This window comes from Medicago truncatula, chromosome 7, assembly GCF_003473485.1.
Source record: "Medicago truncatula cultivar Jemalong A17 chromosome 7, MtrunA17r5.0-ANR, whole genome shotgun sequence".
Lineage (NCBI taxonomy): Eukaryota > Viridiplantae > Streptophyta > Magnoliopsida > Fabales > Fabaceae > Medicago > Medicago truncatula.
In genome coordinates this window covers 3,870,069-3,891,815 of record NC_053048.1, presented here as the reverse complement: position 1 = coordinate 3,891,815, position 21,747 = coordinate 3,870,069, and the positions used below count along the sequence as shown (strand labels likewise).

The window sequence follows — 21,747 nt, the reverse complement described above, 5'->3', positions numbered from 1 at the left end:
AATGCAATCCCACGTAGGAGACTATTCCGGTACACCAAAAAGTCTCGTATCATTTGAAAATCAAGACTCAAGGTAGTTCATAAACATCTTCTCTCTTAACCTACTAAGACACCTTTTAACTTAGGCCAAAATCACAATTGACTGGCACGATTAATTTCTTGAAGTTTCAAACCAAACAAAGAAGTAAAATAGTAATCTAACAAACTATCAACTAAAATTTGTTTGTTTATTAGATTGTTTGATCCGAGAGAAACTTAAACTTACAGACCCTTCAAAAGAAGAACAGAAAAAAGAAAATGAATTGAATTAATATTGAAGACCTCTCAATATCTTGAAAATTCAAATTTCAAAATAAAAAATTGAACTAATATTGCAGAGCCCTCAATTAAGAGGACCCTTCCAAAAACTAGCATATGCCGATAATTGTGATGCTAACACGGTATTCTTTAGTAAAAGGCGAAAGAATAGTTCGCTATGTCATCATCACACAACTCCGTGATTATAAATTGAAGAGATGTTTTCCTTTTATATATGAGCAGCTTAGTTTCACTTATGCGCTAGCCAATGTGGGACTTAAGTCAGAACATAGACAATTAGACATCAAATCACTTTATGTAGAACTATTTCAATCTACTCTCGAAGAAGTGCTGGTGGAGGATCAACGCGTAGTAGTGGTTATGGAGATTGAGTGAAAGATCAGTTTCAGGTACATCATGAGAAGCTTCTGCTCTCAGTTCTATTGCCACTTAAGATGGAAAGCAGAACTGATTTGAAGAGTAAAAGTGTGAAAATGTCATAACATTATCATGTAAGGCTTTGTTTGTTTACATTTGTTTACTAGTTTCATATTATCAGCCATTCTCAAACTTAGTAATAGTTCTTCATCACTTGGTAACATTTAATTAATCAAACGTATGACTAATTTTTGTATTAAAGAAATCATGAGCGTGTCTGCATTGACAATAGGGTCATCTTCATTGTCGAAAATATTATTACAGATTCATGGTTGCAAAGGAAAATATTGTTACAAATCCATTATATTTGGTTTAATATTTGAATGGTAGAAGAGGGATGACGAAATGGATCGTCTACCTTCCCCGTGGGAAAGGTATGCCTTATAGCGTTTCTGCTCCATCGATTAAGTCCCACAGTACTCTATTTTTTAAAACCTAAAGCACAACAGTAAGAGAAACTAACCCCCTACCCAATACTTTAATATCTGTGCCGTCAACCTCCTACCATCTCTCTAACACCGTCACCGCCCCACAAGGATCTCCTTCATTGCCGCGGATTTGAGTGTGTTACTTCAAATAGTCACTTCTTTTCCCATGTTTATTGTATCCGAAAAATGGGGTTGTGGTGGTTATTAACTCATTTCCAGACACAAATAACAACTATGTCGGACTCATCATAAATGGATAAGACTCAAAAAGTGAGCTTAATTATAAAATGTATCTACCCTTAATTAATGGTAGAACTGACTAAACAAACAACTTTGTAAGTTTTTATTGTATAAGCGTTTGTGCATAAGTTGTTTCAACAAAAGAACAGGAAACAAGGGGAAACTTTGTGTGAACTCTGTACAAGCTATTATTATGATAAATAATAAAGATCATGAAAATGGGCCTTTTTGGACTAATATCTTACCTTATAGCATAAGTGCTTATCATATAAAAAATAAAATTGAACTACTATTGAAGAGCCCTCAACAAAGAGGACCCTTCCAAAATTAGCGTATGCCGCTAATTGCGACACTGACACAGTATTGTTTAATAAAAGGCAAAGTCGTATAATGGATGAAATAGTGATCTACTCTCTTAGTAAAAGACGAAAGAGTAGATCGTTATATCATCATCATCACACGGCTCCGTGATTATTAACAATGTAATCATTGCACAGCTCTGTTATTATTTGAAGTAGAGGTGCTTTCATTTTATATGTGAGCAGCTTGTTTAACTCGTGTTAGCGATGTGGGACTTCAGTCAGACTTTGTGATATGTGGTTAGGAACTTGATGTAAGATTGTATGATCTCGATAGATATAATGCATTTGACGTTTCATTCTTAGCATGCTTAATTTGTATGAAAATCATCACAAAAATGCTTATGAAGAATAACTTTATCAGCCTTCTGACCCAAAAGATACATGTTCCTTCAAATTGAATGGAATGTGGAAACTTTCTGAGTTTCATTGCTTGTTAAAGACTTCAAACTCTTCTCACTTCTTCATCTGTATCTAATTGGTATTTGGTTTTGTAAATTAAATGGATTTGTAATGCTCCCTTCTCAACAATCATTGAATTATTTCCATTTGTTTTCTGGATGTTAGTTGTAATGTAATGAATGACTTATCACGTGAAAATCGCAACATTAAATAGGATTTACTAACCTTTTAATAAGTTAATATACACATGAAACCACCGGAAAACATGAAATTATGGAGCTATTATATGGCATATACTTGCATTTGGGACAAGCACTTGAAAGAATTGAGTTCCTTGCTTCAAAAAGAAATCTTGGAAAACTTTGCATGAATATACACCAAACAGAAAGGATAAAAAAAATGGATTGGCAATGCTGATTAGGCTATCAGCTTGTGCGCAATGATGATGAATGTTCATACATAGAAAAAACGCTCATTAATATTAAAAACAAGACTGAAAAATGGTATATGATAGCAATCAATGAAATAACAGAATAATACAACATTCTAAAACACAGAAACAAGAGAATGCAGAAATAAAGGTATACTATGGCAAGTCATTTATTTGCAAAACTGCAAAAATATAAACCCATTAAAGAAAAAACATTGCACTAACATTGCAGAGCCCTCAATAAAGAGGACCCTTTCAAAAACTAGTGTATGCCGCTAATAGTGACGCTGACACGGTATTCTTTAGTAAAAGGCGAAAGAATAGTTTGCTATGTCATCATCACACGGCTCCGTGATTATCAACAGTGGAGGTCCATTCCTTTTATATGAGAGCAGCTTAGTTTCTCTTATGAGTTAGCCGATGTGGGGTTTGATATCTTTCATTTCACTAGACATTTTTTTTCTCTTTCCAACAGTACCACAGGCAACTCTTTCTTACCATGGCATAAGCAAGTACCACTCACTTTCTCATTCATTTAATTTTTTTGACTAGTGTACCATAGAAATTGCCTCTGTCTATACCATTTATATATGCAGTGTGACATACATTAGTGGCTGCTAAGATACTCAACAAAGAGACCTGGAATTTGAGGATTCTTAGGATTTATAGAACATGTCCAAATGGGAGGAATGACAGCATCCTAATGAGACTAGACACCCACAACTATGTCCTTCTCGATAATGTCAAGGATTAAAGTGACTAACGGAAGAACAACTAGGGATTTAATTGTGTTTTTATTTGACTCAGACCAATGATGTGACGATGAGCACAAAGAAATCAAATATATGAAGGCATCGTCATATTATTATGGAGCAGTTGAGCATCATCATCACAATATCAAAAATCAAACAAAATAGTCGACTTAAAGATAAACTAACTAAAGTTATTGTAATTCTAACAACATAAAATTGGTTTTGAGTATATAATTAGGGAATGCCGCTCAAGTATGTTTAAATATGCATACACAGAGCATTTATTGCCTTCCCAAATAAAGCTGTGGCTTCAAGAATGTCACTTTGCAGCTGTTCCGCAATAGATGAATGCGAAGTAAGGAAACACACATTTCTCATTGTCCTGTCTTCAACAGAACATAACCTGCAACGATTCCAATCATGAAAGAGTGAAATTATATCAAGATCATGGGGTCAATGAATACAAAAAGGTACTAGAAAATTGAAAAAATATGCTGCAGAAACAATTTAACATGTACCTTTTCATAGTGTTCATGCTATAGCAACAGTATATTAGGTATCTCTGTCCTTTTAAAATTCTGCGTGCTTTTCTTATCATAACAAGTTCTGTCCTATAAAAATGGATCTAATCCTAATCAATTAAAGATGTTTGCTTAAATTTTCCAAGGTTTAGCAGACCAGAAAGTCAGCCCCACTTAGTTTGTTTTCAATCACTTTTGTTCAATATGATCAGGTTATAGAGATGATAAAAATCGTGCACCATGATAATTAGTCTTTGTTACTAGTTAAGACATAGTTACATATGATAAGGTTATTAACTCAGTTCTAAACACAAAGGCGAAAGAAAACGATAATATGAAGTTTTAACAACTATGTGAGAATCATCAGAAATAGATAAGGCTCTTTTAATTTGAGCTTGACTATAAAAAGAAAAAATTAAAATGTATCTACGCTCAATTTTGAGTACATTCAGGTAAACAAGTTGGTAAACACTTACTGAATAAGCGTTTATCATAAAGCATTTGTGCCAAAATTAAAAATTTGTTCAACAAAAGAACATGAAACAAGGGGAAACTAAGATTTTTTTATAAGCTTTTTTTACCACCATGTCTTTTTTTTTTTTTTTGTTGACTAAAAGAATGAAAAAATAATTTTGAAGATAATTTACATCATGTCTCCTTTTCATGAATCTAATCTACTCTACCTATGCTTTTTAAGTTAACTTACAACCTCATGTAGAAAAGACCCCTCCATGGAAGATATAAACATTGAGTTAATATTGAAAGACCAGGACCTTTCCAAAAACTAGCATATGCCGGCAATTGTGACACTGACATGGGCATTCTTTAATAAAATTGTGTATGCTTTTCTACAACAGTACTTCACATCCCTTCATATCACAATTTTAAAGCACACAATGGAGCATGCCACTAATTGTGATACGAAAAGCACGAAAAACTATTGTAATGTCCTCAATAACGAAAACCATTCCACTAATTGTAAGACTGACACGGTATTCTTTAATAAAAGGCAAAAGAATAATTCACTGTCATCATTACAAGGCTCCCTGGTTTTGAGAGGTAGAGGTCCTTTGCTTTTATATGTGAGCAGCTTAGTTTCTCTTACTAGCTTAGTCACTCATCCAACACCTATTTGGGGTAAGATATACGTATGGCATTGGCAATGATTTTGCTTGTCTTTCAAAATCTAGTGGATAAAAACTTGGAAGGTTATGTGTTCTTCAAGACCAAGTCTGGCATATTCAAAGCTTCTACATGTGTCACTTTCTACAAATGGAAGGTTATGGTTTCATCAAAAGATGAACTGGAACATGTTATTATAGGTTCATGTTGCTGTTTTTTAACACACTTTGTAATACGTGGTTAGGCATTTGATGTAAGACTGTATAATCTTGATGCATATTCATGCATTGTGTGTTTCAATCTTAGCAAGCCTTGTACTGAATTTGGAACTATATATATAAATTAAAAAAATCCTTTTCATAATTATATTACAAAAAAAATTATCGGTCGATCAGCTATAAAATTCTCCGCTTCGTAATAGTTCTACATCAGTTTTGTGGTTTTTAATTAGTAAAACGCATGTATTTCCAGATAAAAACTAGCTAGTTGAATCAAAATCAACTCATAATTTTGTATTATAGAAAGCATGAGCCTCTCTGCACTGACAAAAGGGTCATCTTCGGTATCACTTGAGGTTACGACAGTGCAATAGAACTTGCTATACTAAAGAAGCTACAGGTATGGAGTATCACCTCCTCTCATCACTGTTCATTGCCACAAAACAAAACTTAAGCTTCATGAGGCTAGCTTCCTCAGAGCAGAAAGTCACTATTTAAATAAGAGGGAAAATATATTATATCACAAATCAATTATGTTTGATTTAATATTTGAAATGTAGAATCCGTCCTTAGACCGGATACCGAATATCCAAGAAAAATAAAAATTGGAATAGTTCACTATGTCATCATCACACCAGCTGGTGCAATAAAGGTCTCAAACAAAAAATAGGAGCAAAGTCGAAATTTAAAACAATGAAAGAAAACAATATCTTTTGGCTTACAACTGTAAAACACTTTGAATCTATCTTGTACCTTTATGATAGAATTTGATCCACAGTTGGACCTCTCCAAATGGAAGGTAATGCAAATCACAATTATAGGACTGGTGAAGTACCAATTTTGCCAAGATACAAGACTTGTATAAACTTATTACTTCAATTAAACATTCAATAAATCATATAAAACACCACCATATACAAGAACATCAACTTTCAAAACTCCTACCTTCTCAGGTTGGTTTGTGATTTGACTCACTAAAAAAGAGCAATGAATGAAAATATCCTTAAAACTAAATGAAGTTGATCGACAGTACCTTGCAAAGAAAATGGATAACCATATGAAGATAAAAAAAATAAAAAATAATCAACCATAGACACCACTCTAATATTGAAATGAACATAACAACAACTCATGGCTATTGATTAAAATTAAAGTGATAGTTAGAACATTGAGTGGTCAACCTTATTTTGTATAGTTGTAAAAAAAAAACTCACAGAAGTTGCATAGTTGTCATCAAAATAACCAATTATATAATGAAAGATCATCTTACCTAGTGTTTGCATAATAGGAGGCCTCTAATGATCATTTCACGAAGAAGTTTCTCCGCCTTTTCGTTCTCATCTTTACGAAAGAGAGCCCGGATGATAGTTTCATACGTTACAGCATCAGGAATGATACCATTGTTCTCCATTTTGGACAACAAGACCTCTGCTTCATTAAACAAGCCTTCTTTACAAAGTCCATTGATCATAATATTATACGTCCAAGCATTTACACTATAACCCTTAATCAAAAGATCCTGGAAAACATCTTGTGCATTCTTAAGTCGTCCTCCTTTACAGAGTCCATCAATAAGTATATTGTATGTGTACATACTTGGTTGAATGCCCTGGTCTTTAATTTTCTTAACTAATGCAATAGCTTTGTCAATATGATGGTTTTTGCATAAAACATCTATCAAAGAATTGTAAGTTAATATGTCGGCTGGTATACCATTATTATGCATCTCATCAACAAGCTGCCAAGCATAGGATATTCTTCCTAATTTGCACAAACCATCAATGAGAGAATTGTAAGTTACCGTATCAGGAGCAATTCCTTTGCAACACATTTCCTTAAAGAGACTTAAGGCTTCATCGACCATTTTAATCTTACCCAATCCATTAATCATTATATTATAGCTATGAGCATGTGGAGCCACTCCTAGTCGAGACATAGTGCTAAACACATGTTTGGCCTTATTCACTTCATTAACTAGACAATATCCATCCATTAATGAACTGTAGGTAACAACATCCGGAATCACACCTTGTTTCATCATAACGGCTAACATATTCTTAGCTCTTGTGATATTTCCATCCTTACAAAGAGCATCAACCAATATACTGAAAGTATAAACATCTGGGTTGATATTTTTCAATACCATTTCATGGAACAAACCAAATGCTTCTTTCAATTGACCAACAACGCAAAATCCCAAGATTAGAGAATTGAAAGTGACAACATCGGGAGAAATTCTCTTTGTAATCATTTCAGAATATAACTGATAGGCATCACTTACAGCTTTATCTTTACACAAACTATTGATGATTATATTATACATTACCACATCGGTGTTAACCAATTTCCCTTCAATCTTTTTCAACATTTGCAAGGCGGCTCTTGTTTCACCGATTTTACACAACCCATTGATCAAGGTCCTGTAACTAACTTGATCCAAGTGAAATCCAAGTGCAATCACATGGTCATGAAAGTGCAAAGCTTCCTTGAGCTTACCGTTAAGACAAATACCATTGATAAGTGTATTGAAGGTTATGGTTGTGGGGTGATAACCTAATTTGAGAATCTTAGCAAATATAGAAAAGGCAAAAGTCATTTCCCCTAGGTGGCAGTAACAATTAACCAATATGTTGAAAGTAACAATAGTTGGAGTAATTCCTTTGAGTTCCAATTGATGAGAAAGGGAAATGGCAGTGGTGTAATGATTATTGTTAGCCTTAACAATGGAACCTAAAATCTTGTTAAATTCTACAATGGATGGGGTGGGACGCATACGAAGCATTCGATGGAATGAGGAAACATCATTGTTAACATCAAAATCATTTGATTTAGGAATGAAGGGATGTAGATAGTGACAGAAAGAAGCCCTAAACGGTGGAATAAGAAAATTGTTAGAGTAATAAATGAACCTGTTCTTCAACATTGCTGGAAGATTAATAACTGATTAGAAGGATTCAAACTGAGTTCTAAGATTTGCAGTTTCGTTGTCAATGGTGTCGTCGACGCTATCCTTGTCCGTCGTTACACAGGGAAATCACGTTGTTTGTTTGTAGTGAATCCCACGTTACATATCACTTATTTATAATATTTTAATAAAAATACATGACTTTAATGAGAGTACACTAATAAAGACTTCAATTAAAAGTACTTAAATAAACCCCACTAACATTATAGCATTAAACAAAAATAATTTATTTATTAACACTCCTATCATATTTTTTAGGGTTAACATGTGTTCACACAATAACATGAGCGACTTTTAATTTACTCATGTAATTTTACAAAACGTTGATTGGCATGCTAACTTTGTAATTTTGATTATGTGGCATGCTGACTTGACTTTAATAATTCTTTTTTATTTATTTATTTTTCAACTATTTTTTATTAATTAACAATTATTTAAATAAAAAACAATTACATTTCATATCTTCGATACTTTTTAATTTCTTCAACTATTCAAACACTTCATCTTCATATGCCACTATTTGTGACGCTGATACAGTATTCTTTAGTAAAAGGCGAAAGAATAGTTCGCTATGTCATCATCACACGGCTATGTGACTATCAACAGTGCAGGTCTTTTCTTTTTATATGAGAGCAGCTTAGTTTCTCTTGTGTGCTAGCCGATGTGAGACTTGAGTCAGAACATTGACAACTATCAAAGAGATTTGGAAGCAGTGGTTATATAAAGTTTTAAAAGGAAAAGCAATTCCTTTTACTCACTTCTTCACGTACATCAAACTCACTCTCACTTTTATTAGTAAAACGTATGTATTTGCAGATAAAAACTAGCTGGTTGAATCAAAATCACCTTATAATTTTGTATTACAGAAAGCACGAGCCGAGCCGAGCCTCTCTGCCTCTCTACATGTAGTGCAGTAGAACTTCAATACTAAAGAAAAGTTCTTTCGCTGCTTACTAATAAAAAATCTGAACTTTCTAAGTACAATACCATTTTTCGCTCTTGCGACGTGTAAACGGTATTTCCATGTTTCTACTTTCGTAGTAAAGCTTTAAATTGAAAAACAAAATTTTCAGAACACAAAAGTTATTCTCGTAACAGTTTAATAAACATGTAAGTTTTATGAATTCCATCGGTATGACGGTCCTCTCGTTTTGGACTCAATTAAACTACTGAGACATGGTAAAATAACATGAACAGCATACTTTTTATGAAGACATAATAGAAAGTACAGTAAAATAAAGAACCTGGAATTTAATTAAAAGCAATAAACTGGAACTAAGAGTACAGCAACTACAACTTAAAATTGCATAAACTAAGCTATTGAATTTAGTGCTATATGTAAGCTTAAATGAGATCCTTGTTCCAAGTGTTACAGTATATTTATAGGCCAATTCCGGTTCTGAAAGTGCCTCAGAACGTGCAGAAATCATGTGAAACAGGGTTGGGATCGTGGAGCAGATGGTTTAGAAAAAACACAGACTGGGCACCATGACGGGCGTCACGGCTCATGACGGTCTGTCCATCATGGTCTTCAAGCACGCGCTCTAGCCTTTGTTCTGGCTGGCTTACGCTCAGTTGCAGAGGAGGGTATGACAGGTGTGGCTGAACCTACTGACTAGAAATTCACCTTTGGAGTGTTCAGGGTTCGAGCCCCTACATGGACTTATGCATAAGAGGAGAGCAGCTTAGTTTCCATCTTTTGCTCTTCCAACAGTACCACAGGCAACTCTTTCTTACCATGCATTATAAGCTAGCATAAGCAAGTACCACTCACTTTCTCATTCATTTAAATTTCCTTACTAATTTTTTATATACATATATGGATTTGTATATACCATTTATATATGTAGTGTGGCCTACATTAAAGGCTAGTAAGTTACTCAACAAATAGACTTGGCAGTTGGAATTTAAGGATTCTTAGGATTTAGAACATTGTCAGAATGGGAGGAATGACAACATCCTAATGACACCCACAACTTTGAGAGGATGCCTATTGGTTTTCTGTCAATTTGGTCCATAAGATCACTCACCAGTCTACGTCCTTCTCAGTAATGTCAAGGCTTAAAGTGTCCAATGGAAGAACAACTTGGCTCAACAAAAGATGCTTGCTTAAACTTTCCAAGGTTTAGCAGACCAGAAAATCAGCCCCACTCAATCTGTTATCAATCACTTTTGTGCAATATGATCAGGTTATAGAGATGATAAACAAATCGTGCACCATGATAATTAGTCTTTGTTACTAGTTAAGACATAGTTACATATGATAGTTATTAACTCAGTTCTAAACGCAAAGCAAAAGAAAACGATTATAAGAAGTTTTCACAACTATTTCAGAATCATCAGAAATAGATAAGGCTCTTTTAATTTGAGCTTGACTATAAAAAGAAAAAATTAAAATGTATCTACGCTCAATTTGGAGTGCATTCGGGTAAACAACTTGGTAAACACTTACTGAATAAGTGTTTATCATAAAAGCATTTGTGCCAAAAATTTAAAATTTGTTCAACAAAAGAACATGGAACAAGGGGAAACTAAGATTTTTGTATAAGCTTTTTTTACCATAATGTCTTCTTTTTTTCTTGTTGACAAAAAGAATGATAAAATAATTTTGAAGATAATTATCTATGCTTTTTAAGTTAACTTACAACCTCATGTAAAAAAGACCCCTCCATGGCGAATGAAAAAATTGACTTATCTTTGAAGAACTCTTCCAAAAACTAGTACATGCCGCCAATTGTGACACTAACACGGTCATTCTTTAATAAAATTGTATGCCCCTAATTGTGATAAGAAGAACAACCAAGTTTATTGTAGAGTCCTCAATAAAGAGAACCCTTCCAAAAACTAACTATGCCGTTAATTGTGACATTGACAGAAATAAAAGGCAAAAAAATAGTTCCTTATGTCATCATCACACAGCTCCGTGGTTTGGAGCATTAGAGGTCCTTTGGTTTTATATGTGAGCAATTTTCTCTCACTGGCTAGCCGATGTGGGGCATTTGGCCTGAACCAACTCACTTTACCCTTTTCCTTATTCACTCATCTAAACACCTATTTTGGGTAAGATATACGTATGACATTGGCAATGATTTTGCTTGTCTTTGAAAATCTGGTGGATAAAAAATTGGAACGTAGGTTATGTGTTCTTCAAGACCAAGTCTGACATGTTCAAAGATTATATGTGTCAATTTCTGCAAATGGAAGGTTATGGTTTCATCAAAAGATGCAATTGGAACATGTTATTAGAAGTTCATGTTGCTGTTTTTAACAGACTGTATAATCTTGATGGATATTAATGCATTGTGTGTTTCATTCTTAGCAAGCCTTGTACTGAGTTTGGAACTATATAAATAAAGAAAAAGATTCCTTTTTCATAATTAAATCATAAAAAAAAAGTATTACATATAAAAACTAGCTAGTTGAATCAAAACCAACTCATAATTTTGTATTATAGAAAGCATAGGGTCGTCTCTGCATTGACAACAGGGTCGTCTTTGGTATCACTTGAGGTTACAATAGTGCAGTAGAACTTGCTATAGGTTATAGGTATATAGTATCACCTCTTCTCGTCACTGTTCATTGCAACAAAACAAAACTTTGGCTTCATGAGGGTAGCTTCTTCAGAGCAGAAAGTCACTATTTAAATAAGAGGGAAAACAATAATATATTACAAATAAATTATGTTTGATTTATTATTTGGAGTGTAGAGTACCGGATACCAAATATCTAAGAAAAACAAAAAATGGAATAGTTCGCTATGTCATCATCACACCAGCTTCCTGACCCAAAAGATACGTTATGCTAACATATATATCTGGCGGTGAAGCAAATGTGTACATGTTCATTCAAATTGAACGGAATGTGGAAAATCTTTCAAGAGTTTTATTGCTTGTTAAAGACAAGATCACTCCATCTTAATATAAGCACAAATAAATCAAATTTATGATGCATCTAAATTATAATGACAAAGTTGAACATCACCATATCAAAATTCAAATAAAATAGTCAACTTACAGGACCAACTAAAATTATTCTAATTCTAACAGAAAATTGTTTAAGTTTATTATTTGGGAATGCCACTCAAGTATGTTTAATATATGCTTACATAAATTTGTCCAATGAAAAAATACGAGTGATGGCTATTAAAGAGCAGTTATTGCCTTCCTAGAGAAAGTTGCGACTTCAAGAATTTCACTTCACAGCCTGTTCCATAATAGACGAGTGCCAAGTAAGGAAACACACATTTCTGATTACCCTATCCTCAACAGAACATAACCTGCAGCAATTCCAATCATGAAGGAGTGAATACAACCACATAATAGCAATTAAAAAAGAAGACATTATGCAGAAGCAATTTAAGAACATAACCTTTACTTACAACTCATGCTATAGCAACAGCACTTTACATATCATCATAAAGTTTTGAGTGCTTTTCTTCTCATAAGGAATTCAGCCCCATAAAAATGGATCTAATTCTAAATTCTAATCGCTTTAAAATGTATCCTTGCTGGTCCCAAGGTTTATCAGACTAGAAAAACAGCCTACTTAATCTGTTTTCAATCTCTTCTCTGCAAACTTGTGCACCATGATAATTAGCCTATTGTTACTAGTTAAGGCATTGTCACACATGATAAGGTTATTAACTCAGTTCCAAACACAAATAACAACTATGTCAGACTCACCAGAAATGGACAAGGCTCTTTTAAAGTGAACTTAACTATAAACTGCATAAGTTAAAATGTATATACTCAATTTAGCGTACATTTGGGTAAACAACTGTTAAACATTCACTGAGTAAGTATTAAATCATAAAGCATTCGTGAACAAATTGTTTCAAATAAGAAGATGAAACAAGGGGAAACTCTATGTGAACTATGTATAAGCTATTCTGACAATATAAGAAAATAAGCTTAAGAAACTAAGCTACCAGCTTATAAGTATATCATAAGATATTTTTGTAATTTGTTTCAAACACTTATGCAGGCATTATGTCATAAGATAAACCAAATATTTTTTTCACAAACACTTGCACTGTCTTCCCTCCTAGCATACTGTTCTTAATGTACACCAAAAAATTTCTTTAAAATCGAGACTAATCATAGTTTATATACATCAAACTACTCAACCTAAACCTTTTAACTAAGGACAAAACCATGACTCACAAAAGACCTAAAGCAGACGGAATATACAATTCAACGAACTTGAGGTCGCAACGCATACAACCAATACATAAACAACAAAATGGATCAACGAAATAACACATCCCCTTCAGATTGTTGTAATGTCAGACACACCCCCATTATTTAGTTTGTTCTAAACATCCCCTAAGCTTAATTCAATTTGGCAGCCGCTACCTAAAGAAGGAAACTAAGCCCCACATACGAATTTCCCTTCTGCGTTCATTGCATCTGATATGTGAAACATTGTCTTCATTGCTTGTTTTGCAATGGCTACGCTTACTGCCATTGACACAACCCTTGTATGCACCATGCATGTGTACGAATAGAAGTACATGGCTTCTTTGGTTTGTTTTCAATTAAACTAACAACACTCCATCTAGCTTCATTCGGAAATGGGTTGAATGTCATCGACAAACCCAATATTCTCACTCAAATTGCCCTCGAATTTAGTGGGAAATGGATCAAATGTGACTAGCTTCTTGAGGCTAAAGTGGAAGAACTCCAAGTCCAAGCCTTATAAGCCATTTGGTGCAACAATATCTCAGAAAAGCAATGATGCAACATACTAACAATACAGGAACAGCAGAATGCATAGATGAAGTCACCATTTGGTGTATTGTTCTTACCTTGATTTTTATACAACAGGTTGTTCCTAGCAACTTAAGAAAATAATTTGACTTTATTTTATCTTTTGTAATGCATATATCCTATAAGCTGGAAATTAAGCTGTTTATCCAAACAAAGCCTCAAATTCCCAATTATTATTAACAAAACAAAACAAAAACTTAATCTTTAGAAAAAGGGGTTAAGAAAAATCGAACCTTCACTAAAAGGGTTTATTAGGAAGATCCATAACACTGGGAAGAGAAGGAGCATAAATAGAGTAAACAACGGCTTGTCGTTTAGCAACATCAAGCTGAGATTTTCCAAACGAGAAAGCTTCGGAAATCGAAGAAGCTTCAGAAAGTGCTGCGTTTTGCCGAAACGCATCGATGGCGCGTCGTTTTGTGTATTCGCGTATGTTGTAATCTGGGAATTGACGAGAAACGCGGATGAAGGAGCGGAGAAGGGTTAGGGTTTGGGATTTTGAAGGTGTCGCCGCCGCCATAGTTGTCGCCGGGAGGAGTATCCAACAGTGACGGTAGGTCTGATGATGGTTGCAGAGAAAGTGAGGAAGGAAGGATTGATGGACGCGTTTTTTAGATTTAAGGGTTTGGTTTTTTGTTTGGGGTACCCGTGGCTAGGGGTTTAACCTTTAGATATTTGGAGAAATTACATTTGTCTCCCTGGGTCTTTTGAATAACATACATAAGGATCTTGTAAACACGTGCGCTCGAGACATTGGTTAAGGAATATATAAATAAAAATTTATCTTTGAAACAGAAAATGTTACTTTTAGGGGTGTATTGGATTAGGATTTTAAAAGACAATTTTTATATGAAAAAGTCTAGTGGATTTAAAAAGATTATGCAAGATTGTAATGACTTTTAGGATTTTAAAAGATTCTCAAGGATTTCAAGGGATTTATATCTTAAGATTTTATAAGATTTTAAAAGACTATCAATTATATCAAGAAGTTAATTGTGTTTTTCCTAGATATTTATGGATGTTTTTATATTTTCCAACACTGTACTACACTATTATTATTTTCTTTTCAACACTTTACTACACTATTATGTTACTAACAATTACTGCCAATTTTTTTTTTTTAAGAGGACTCTATATGTAGAACACCTCTGATCACAAAATTTAAGTCAAATCATTCTTTATCTCAATAGCTATTTCGAACCCTTCGTAAGTTCAGTATAATAAACTTTTGTTTGAAGTAGAACTAATAAATCCTTAACAAGAAAAGTAGAACTGATAAATTGAACAAATAGATTTTAGTTTAAAGTAGAACTAATAAATCCTTAAAAAGAAAAGTAGAATTGGTAGGGATTTTAATTTGTCGAGAATGAAATTACAGGAAGCCTCACAATCCACCAACATTATTTTGATGAAGGGAGTCTCACAATCCACCGTTGGTAACAAACGACCTTCCTCTTTGAACCTGAAATCTCCTTGGACAACCCGGAAAGAAAATTGTGAGAGTCTCACAAAGTCTTACACATTTTAGTGAGATTGTTGAATGAGGAATGTGTTCACATTTTTAACTAAAAAGTCTCTCAAAATCCATTCCATAAAAGAATCCATCAAAATCAATTAATTTTTGAATACCAAAATACATTTTATAAGTTGTGAGAAATCTTAATTGAATACCAACGGATTCCGTTGCATTGTAAAAAAAGTTTTGATTGAATACCATAAAATTTACTTATATTTTATAAAAGTCTTGATTGAATATCACAAGACTTTTTTATAATAAAAAAGTCTTTTAAAATCCCTAGAAATCCGAATCCAATACACCCAAGATTAATGATTTTACAATTTTTCATGAAATCACCATCAACCCACATTTTTGAACATCTTGTGTCACTATTTTACATTTTACGACTATATCACATTATTTTAACATATAAATGGGATGATTCGTATATACCTTGTGTCTTAAGGTTTTGTGTGAAAACATATTATCAATCTATCTTGTGTGGTTGATATTGGTCTAACATGATTATCCAACTTAATGTAGGCACCACTGGTGGTCCAAACATTATAATAAATTGATTTGTTAGTTTTTGAATGTCATTTGTTTATTTTTTTATCTTAAATTTTAGTTATGGGATGTCATTCGTTTTCATGCTATAGTTTCTATTTAAATTTTATTATTTCAAATTCATTTAGACAAATGTAAATGTATTATGCTGAATTGATAATACTCATGCTTATTAAAAAATATAAAATGATGTGTCATTTTTTTGATTTAGTCTAATTTTTTTCATGTTGATCGCTTTCATATCATTTTATCTTTAACTTGTATTATTTCAAATTCTTTCATTTTTGGTCTTTTGTAAGATTTAATCTTGAAAAAACACTTATGTGTTATGTCGAGTTGCCAAATATATGTTTATTAGACATTTTTAAATAATGTGGTGTTTTTAACTAAAGATCTAATTTTTTGGTAAATTAACTATCCATGAATTCTCAACTCCTTCAACAAACCCATAAAATTACCAGCAACTTTTAAAAAATGTGTTTGACCGAATGATTTTGTAACATCCAATACTACTTTAAGCATTACCAACTGACCCAACAATTTTATAATCAAAATGATTTATAGGCTTCTAGCTAGGTTAGCTGGTACAGGAAGTCATGAAAGCAATGTTGGTACTGCATCTGCATATACTCCTTCTGGTCCTTATTATAAGAAATATTTGACTTTTTAGGTTCATTGTTTAAGTGATGTATCTCGTTATAAATGTAGACTAGATACATCACTTAAATAATGAACCTAAAAAGTCAAATGTTTCTTATAATAAGGACCGGATAAAACACCTTCCAACTAGTCAATGTTTCAATGAGCAATTCACCTTAGCTAACTTTTGTCAAGCATGCATATTAATGCTCTACGGTACTTTCTAAATTGCGTTGACTTGCACCCCTGGTTTTTAAATGTAACTTCCCTTATGATGTGTTTGGTGTAGAAGAGAAGTTGTGAAGAGAGAAATAGGTAAGACAGAGAACAAGAAAAGAGAAAAAGATGAGAAATAGAGTAGATTGATATATTATTTGGTAGAAGAGAGATATAGAAGAAATAAAGAAGAAAAAAGTATTGATTCTTTTTAGAAGTACCAAAATGCCCCTAATTAATAAACCTTCAATCAAAATTAATTTATTAAATAACTTAATTCAATTTTTAATCTAAATCGTTGACGACGATAACTTTTTTACAAAAAAAATGAAGATTGCTATTAAAAATTAATTATTTCATTAATTTGTGACTTCATCCAAATAAATTAGAACTCATTTTTTTATTATTATTCTTATTGAGTAGATGACAATATTTTATTAGCTGTGCAAGTGGGAAGGAGTATAATATTTATTACAACCGACCTACATATAAAGCCTGTAATTAACATACTTCTCCTTTCTCAAAAGAATAAATAAAACATGTTGTCTGCAGGTTGTTTGGAATGAACGTAATAACCGTATGTTTAATCATGTTGTTACCCCATTCTTTGTTATTAGATAAGATTAAGCTGTTGTCTTTAGGTTAGTTGAAAGCTAAAAAAGTTATCTTTGTTTTTGGGACTCAGCAGTGGTGGTCACGCCCTCTTGTTTGTTTGGGTATTGACTAATATTTTTCTGGTGTGTTTTGTTTGTAATTGTTGTAACTCTTAGTTTTTGAGGTAGTCTCTAAGGCACACCTTGTACGTTTGGGACTACCCTATTTCGTATATAATTCCATTTTGGCTTAGTTAAAAAAAAAACATTTCTCTATAGATTAATAGAAGAAAGAAGATGAAAATCGATACATATATAATATATTTGGACGACTAAAACATTAATTTATCAAAGTCAACATAAATAGAAAAGGCATATAATTTGTTATGTCAGAGCACACTAGTGATATTTTTCATAGTGAGATTTGTTTGCAAAACTCTAATCAACAATGGTGTCATATCTTCAAATACTTCTAGCCTTACCTTTATTTGTATTTTTCCTTTTCTTGAAATACAAAACCAATATCAAGAACTCATCATCAACCTTTCCAAAAGGTCCAAAAGGCCTTCCTATAATTGGAAATCTCCATCAACTTGACACTTCAAATCTTCATTTACAATTTTGGAATCTCTCAAAAATCTATGGTCCTCTTTTCTCTCTTCAAATTGGTTTCAAGAAAGCCATTGTTGTTTGCTCACCTAAACTAGCTCAAGAAATTCTCAAAGATCATGACCATGATGTATCTAGTAGACCTCCATCATATGGTACACAAATATTGTCATACAATGGCATGGATATGATATTTTCACCATACAATGATCATTGGAGAGAGATAAGAAAAATTTGTATTGTCCATTTCTTTAGCTCCAAAAAAATTTCTAGCTTTTCTCATGTGAGAAAATCTGAGGTCAAGCAAATGATTGAAAAAATATCTAACCATGTTCATTCCTCTGAAATTTCAAACCTTAGTGAGATCCTAATGTCTGTCTTAAGCTCTATAGTATGTAGAATTGCTTTTGGAAAAAGTTATGAGCATGAAGGGGGTGAGAAAAGCAGGTTCCATAATTTACTTCATGAGACAGAAGCTATTTTCCTTTCCTTCTTTGTTTCAGATCATATTCCTTTTATGGGGTGGATTGATAAACTCACTGGGGCAAATGCTCGTGTTGACAAGACTTTCAAGGCTTTGGATGAGTTTCTTGAACAAGTCCTTCAAGAACATCTCAATCCTAATAATCGGAAGAAAGATGAAGAAGAGAAGGATATAGTTGACGTGTTACTTGAGTTAAAGAATCAGGGTCGTCTCTCAATTGATCTCACCAATGATCACATCAAATCCGTCCTTATGGTATGTTCCAAACACTATTTTTATTATATTGTTCGCTTTTGGTCTTATGTAATTTCCACTTATGTTTTGTGTAAAGACTCTCAGGTGTGCGGGAGAGTGAATATTTATAAACTACTCATAACCTCGATTTCTAATTTATGTGGAACTTTTTTGTTGTTTCAATCAATAGCCCCCCAATTGAGTTTAGGAAATTAAAAGCTTTGTTAATCCTTGTATAAGACATAGTCATCCTTCTAGCACCAATGTTTTGACCTCAAGTTCACCTTCTCGCATTTTTATCGATATTGGTCTTATCATAAGACTCTTATGTAAGTTTCAAAAAGTGTTACCCTTAGTTAAGAGACCTCTCAGTGAGTTGAGGTGGGAATGATTAATGTAATAACAAAGTATAATCTCTCTTTGGAATATCTTTTGCTGCTTGTTATTTTTCCACTTCAAAAATCATTCATGTTAGGAAATTAAGCTGAAATTGTAGCACAAGCATACATTGCAACTGACCATATTTATTAAGCAAGCTCTTAGGATAAATTGTTTCTTGACAAACATCCAATTAACTTCTAGATTATGACTACTACATTGATATTAAGCCCTAAGTAGTTTCTTGGTTTTTGATGATCACAGAACCTACTTGTCGCAGCTACCGACACAACTTCAGCCACATCGGTTTGGGCGATGACTGGATTAATGAAGAATCCAAGAGCAATGAAGAAAGCTCAAGAAGAAATTAGAAACATATGTGGCAAAAAAGAGTTCATAGATGAAGATGATATTCAAAAGCTTGTATATCTTAAGGCTGTGATAAAAGAAACATTAAGATTCTATGCACCAGCACCACTAGCCCCAAGAGAGACCAGTAAAAGTTTCATTCTAAATGGACATAAAATAGAACCAAAAACATCAGTGTTTGTGAATATTTGGGCCATTCATAGGGACCCCGAGGCATGGAAAGATCCCGACGAGTTTTATCCAGAGAGATTCTTAAACAATGATATAGATTTTAAAGGACGGGATTTTGAGTTGATACCATTTGGTGCAGGGCGTAGAATTTGCCCTGGCATGCCATTGGGAATCGCCACGGTGGAAATGATAATTGCAAACCTTCTTAATTCATTTGATTGGGAAACGCCTGAAGGGATGACAAAGGAAGATATTGACACTGAAGGGTTGCCAGGACTTTCTAGACACAAGAAGAATCACCTTTGCCTTGTTGCCAAGAATCACATGTAAATGTCACAAGGAAAAGAAAGAATGCTTGCTGGTAATTAGACTGTGGAGGAATGCTTGTTTTTTTTATGCATAAGGGTATATGTCATGTATCACAAATTCACTATGTCTGCTTGCTTGTGGTGCAAGTTTTTTTGCATAGCTTATGATTTATAGTTTGTGTTATGAGTATTAATGTAATTTTGTCTTTTAAAAATAAAAGCCTGTGAAAGAAAAGGTTCCATGGATCAGCAAAGATTTGTGATGTAATTAGCAAATATAAAAACACAAAAACAAGCATACCATTCAAAGTAAATCAAAGAAGCAAAAAATTAAATCTTTGAGGTTGGCTACATCGATCAAAAGATGCAATAATGCTCTATCATATACCATATTTCTATCTAACTAATTATTTTTTAAATATTTCTTAATAATTTTTAGTTTTTCTACCTATAGTGACCTAACTACTCTTCATTTATTTTACTTTTGTTAGTACATAATCTACACGCCTAAACCCCTAAGTCTAATTTCCATCCTCCTTTTTTATTGCACAATCATACAAAAGACAAAAAAAAAATAGGCACACCCCACAATCCAAAAGAAAGAAAAGAATGTAAAAAACATAAACATTGGATTCATGAGTGAACCCAAGTACGATTCTTGGGTGAAACAATATTTGATAGTCAGACTATACTTACCTCCTACCAAACTCCAGATAACCAGAGTTTCCTTCCCCGTAACACATCACATGCCTTTGATACACTAGAACTAGCAAAATTGACTAAAAACCAAGCTCAGCACATAACATCAAACCCAAAATGAAAATCCCCACCAGGAAGCCATCCTTTTGCTTCAAAGTTACAAACATATAAAAAACAAAAATAATCACACCACACCACACATTTATTATCCTCATAAACTAATCAATCACCAACAAACATCAAACATCAGAATAAGCACAAATGACTGCAAAAGTGAAAATCAGTCCAAACCAACCCTTACAATCATACGGAACACAAAAAAACAAGCACACCCCAACTCAAAGTAAATCAAAGAAGCTAAAAGGGTTAATATGTCTTTATCCTATAATTTAGGCGAGTTCCGGTTTATCCCCTGTAAAAAAAGTTTAGATTTCATCCATGTAATTTAAAATTGATTAAATAGTCAATTTTCCCCCTCAAATTGTAAGTTTCATCAATTACCCCCCTGAAATTAACAAAACTTCAATTACCCGCCTGAAATTTCACAACGTTAGTCAATTTACCCCCTCCGTCAAATTTTTCTGTTAGTGAACGTGACGTTTTGCAAGTACCCCCCCTGAAGTTTTGCACTTATGTGCAAAATGCCCCCAAAACTTAAAAATTTATATTATTTTTTTCTTAAAAACAAACAATTAATAGTTAAATATTAAAGCTAACTATTAATTTTGGAGTTTGGAAAAACTACATACATATATACATCAAAATAGGAAAAATGTGTATTTTTAAAGTGACAATAATGGTTATTTCTAATAGACAAATTATTATTTTTAGAGGTTTATAAACAAATTAATAATCAGATTTAAATTTATATTTTCTCCTTCACCATCTTAGTCTTTTAACTCCTCCAACTCCTTCAACAATTTGCTCAAACCATTTAAACTACACAATATTAATCCACAAATCATCTCATTATTGTCACTTTAAAAAATACATATTTTTCCTCATTTTGGAGCCTATTTTGATGTATATATGCATGTAGTTTT

At 33.1% G+C, this 21,747-nt stretch overlaps 3 protein-coding genes and 4 non-coding genes across 8 annotated transcripts; 1 reads left to right on the top strand and 6 right to left on the bottom strand.

Annotated features, from left to right (window-relative positions):
* Positions 1–376: 376 nt before the first annotated feature.
* Positions 377–493, bottom strand: LOC112416900 (U5 spliceosomal RNA). Its single transcript, XR_003007411.1, has one exon. It is a non-coding gene; the product is annotated as a U5 spliceosomal RNA (small nuclear RNA).
* A 2,332-nt stretch (positions 494–2,825) lies between these two features.
* On the bottom strand, positions 2,826–2,942 carry LOC112416898 (U5 spliceosomal RNA). The gene has a single exon (XR_003007409.1). It is a non-coding gene; the product is annotated as a U5 spliceosomal RNA (small nuclear RNA).
* A 1,855-nt stretch (positions 2,943–4,797) lies between these two features.
* LOC112416903 (U5 spliceosomal RNA) lies at positions 4,798–4,910 on the bottom strand. The gene has a single exon (XR_003007414.1). It is a non-coding gene; the product is annotated as a U5 spliceosomal RNA (small nuclear RNA).
* A 1,524-nt stretch (positions 4,911–6,434) lies between these two features.
* LOC11409172 (pentatricopeptide repeat-containing protein At1g12300, mitochondrial) lies at positions 6,435–8,129 on the bottom strand. The gene has a single exon (XM_003621349.3). It carries the CDS (start codon positions 8,127–8,129, stop codon positions 6,477–6,479), a length of 1,653 nt encoding a protein of 550 aa, XP_003621397.3. The 3' UTR covers positions 6,435–6,476.
* Positions 8,130–8,641: 512 nt separating this feature from the next.
* Positions 8,642–8,762, bottom strand: LOC112416902 (U5 spliceosomal RNA). Its single transcript, XR_003007413.1, has one exon. It is a non-coding gene; the product is annotated as a U5 spliceosomal RNA (small nuclear RNA).
* Positions 8,763–12,127: 3,365 nt separating this feature from the next.
* LOC11425092 (LYR motif-containing protein 4) lies at positions 12,128–14,593 on the bottom strand. 2 transcript variants are annotated; one of them, XM_039828116.1, is made up of 2 exons: positions 14,173–14,593; positions 12,128–12,458 (listed from the first exon to the last, which is right to left on the bottom strand). In XM_039828116.1, the coding sequence occupies exon 1, from the start codon at positions 14,457–14,459 to the stop codon at positions 14,178–14,180; it is 282 nt and encodes a 93-aa protein (XP_039684050.1). In that variant the 5' UTR covers positions 14,460–14,593; the 3' UTR covers positions 12,128–12,458; positions 14,173–14,177. The 2 variants fall into 2 exon arrangements, with proteins under 2 accessions (XP_039684050.1, XP_039684049.1); XM_039828115.1 differs by having other exon boundaries at positions 12,128–12,447; positions 14,173–14,592.
* Positions 14,594–17,839: 3,246 nt separating this feature from the next.
* LOC11415270 (cytochrome P450 83B1) lies at positions 17,840–20,254 on the top strand. The gene is made up of 2 exons (XM_003621346.4): positions 17,840–18,800; positions 19,422–20,254. The coding sequence occupies exons 1-2, from the start codon at positions 17,901–17,903 to the stop codon at positions 20,025–20,027; spliced, it is 1,506 nt and encodes a 501-aa protein (XP_003621394.2). The 5' UTR covers positions 17,840–17,900; the 3' UTR covers positions 20,028–20,254.
* Positions 20,255–21,747: the final 1,493 nt, after the last annotated feature.

Excerpts from the sequence above, each read along its gene's own strand:
- LOC11409172 (XM_003621349.3), bottom strand. The coding sequence starts at position 8,129 with ATGTTGAAGAACAGGTTCATTTATTACTCTAACAATTTTCTTATTCCA.
- LOC11425092 (XM_039828116.1), bottom strand. The coding sequence starts at position 14,459 with ATGGCGGCGGCGACACCTTCAAAATCCCAAACCCTAACCCTTCTCCGC.
- LOC11415270 (XM_003621346.4), top strand. The coding sequence starts at position 17,901 with ATGGTGTCATATCTTCAAATACTTCTAGCCTTACCTTTATTTGTATTT. Across the intron at positions 18,801-19,421 it reads ACATCAAATCCGTCCTTATG|AACCTACTTGTCGCAGCTAC; the intron begins GTATGTTCCAAA and ends TGATGATCACAG.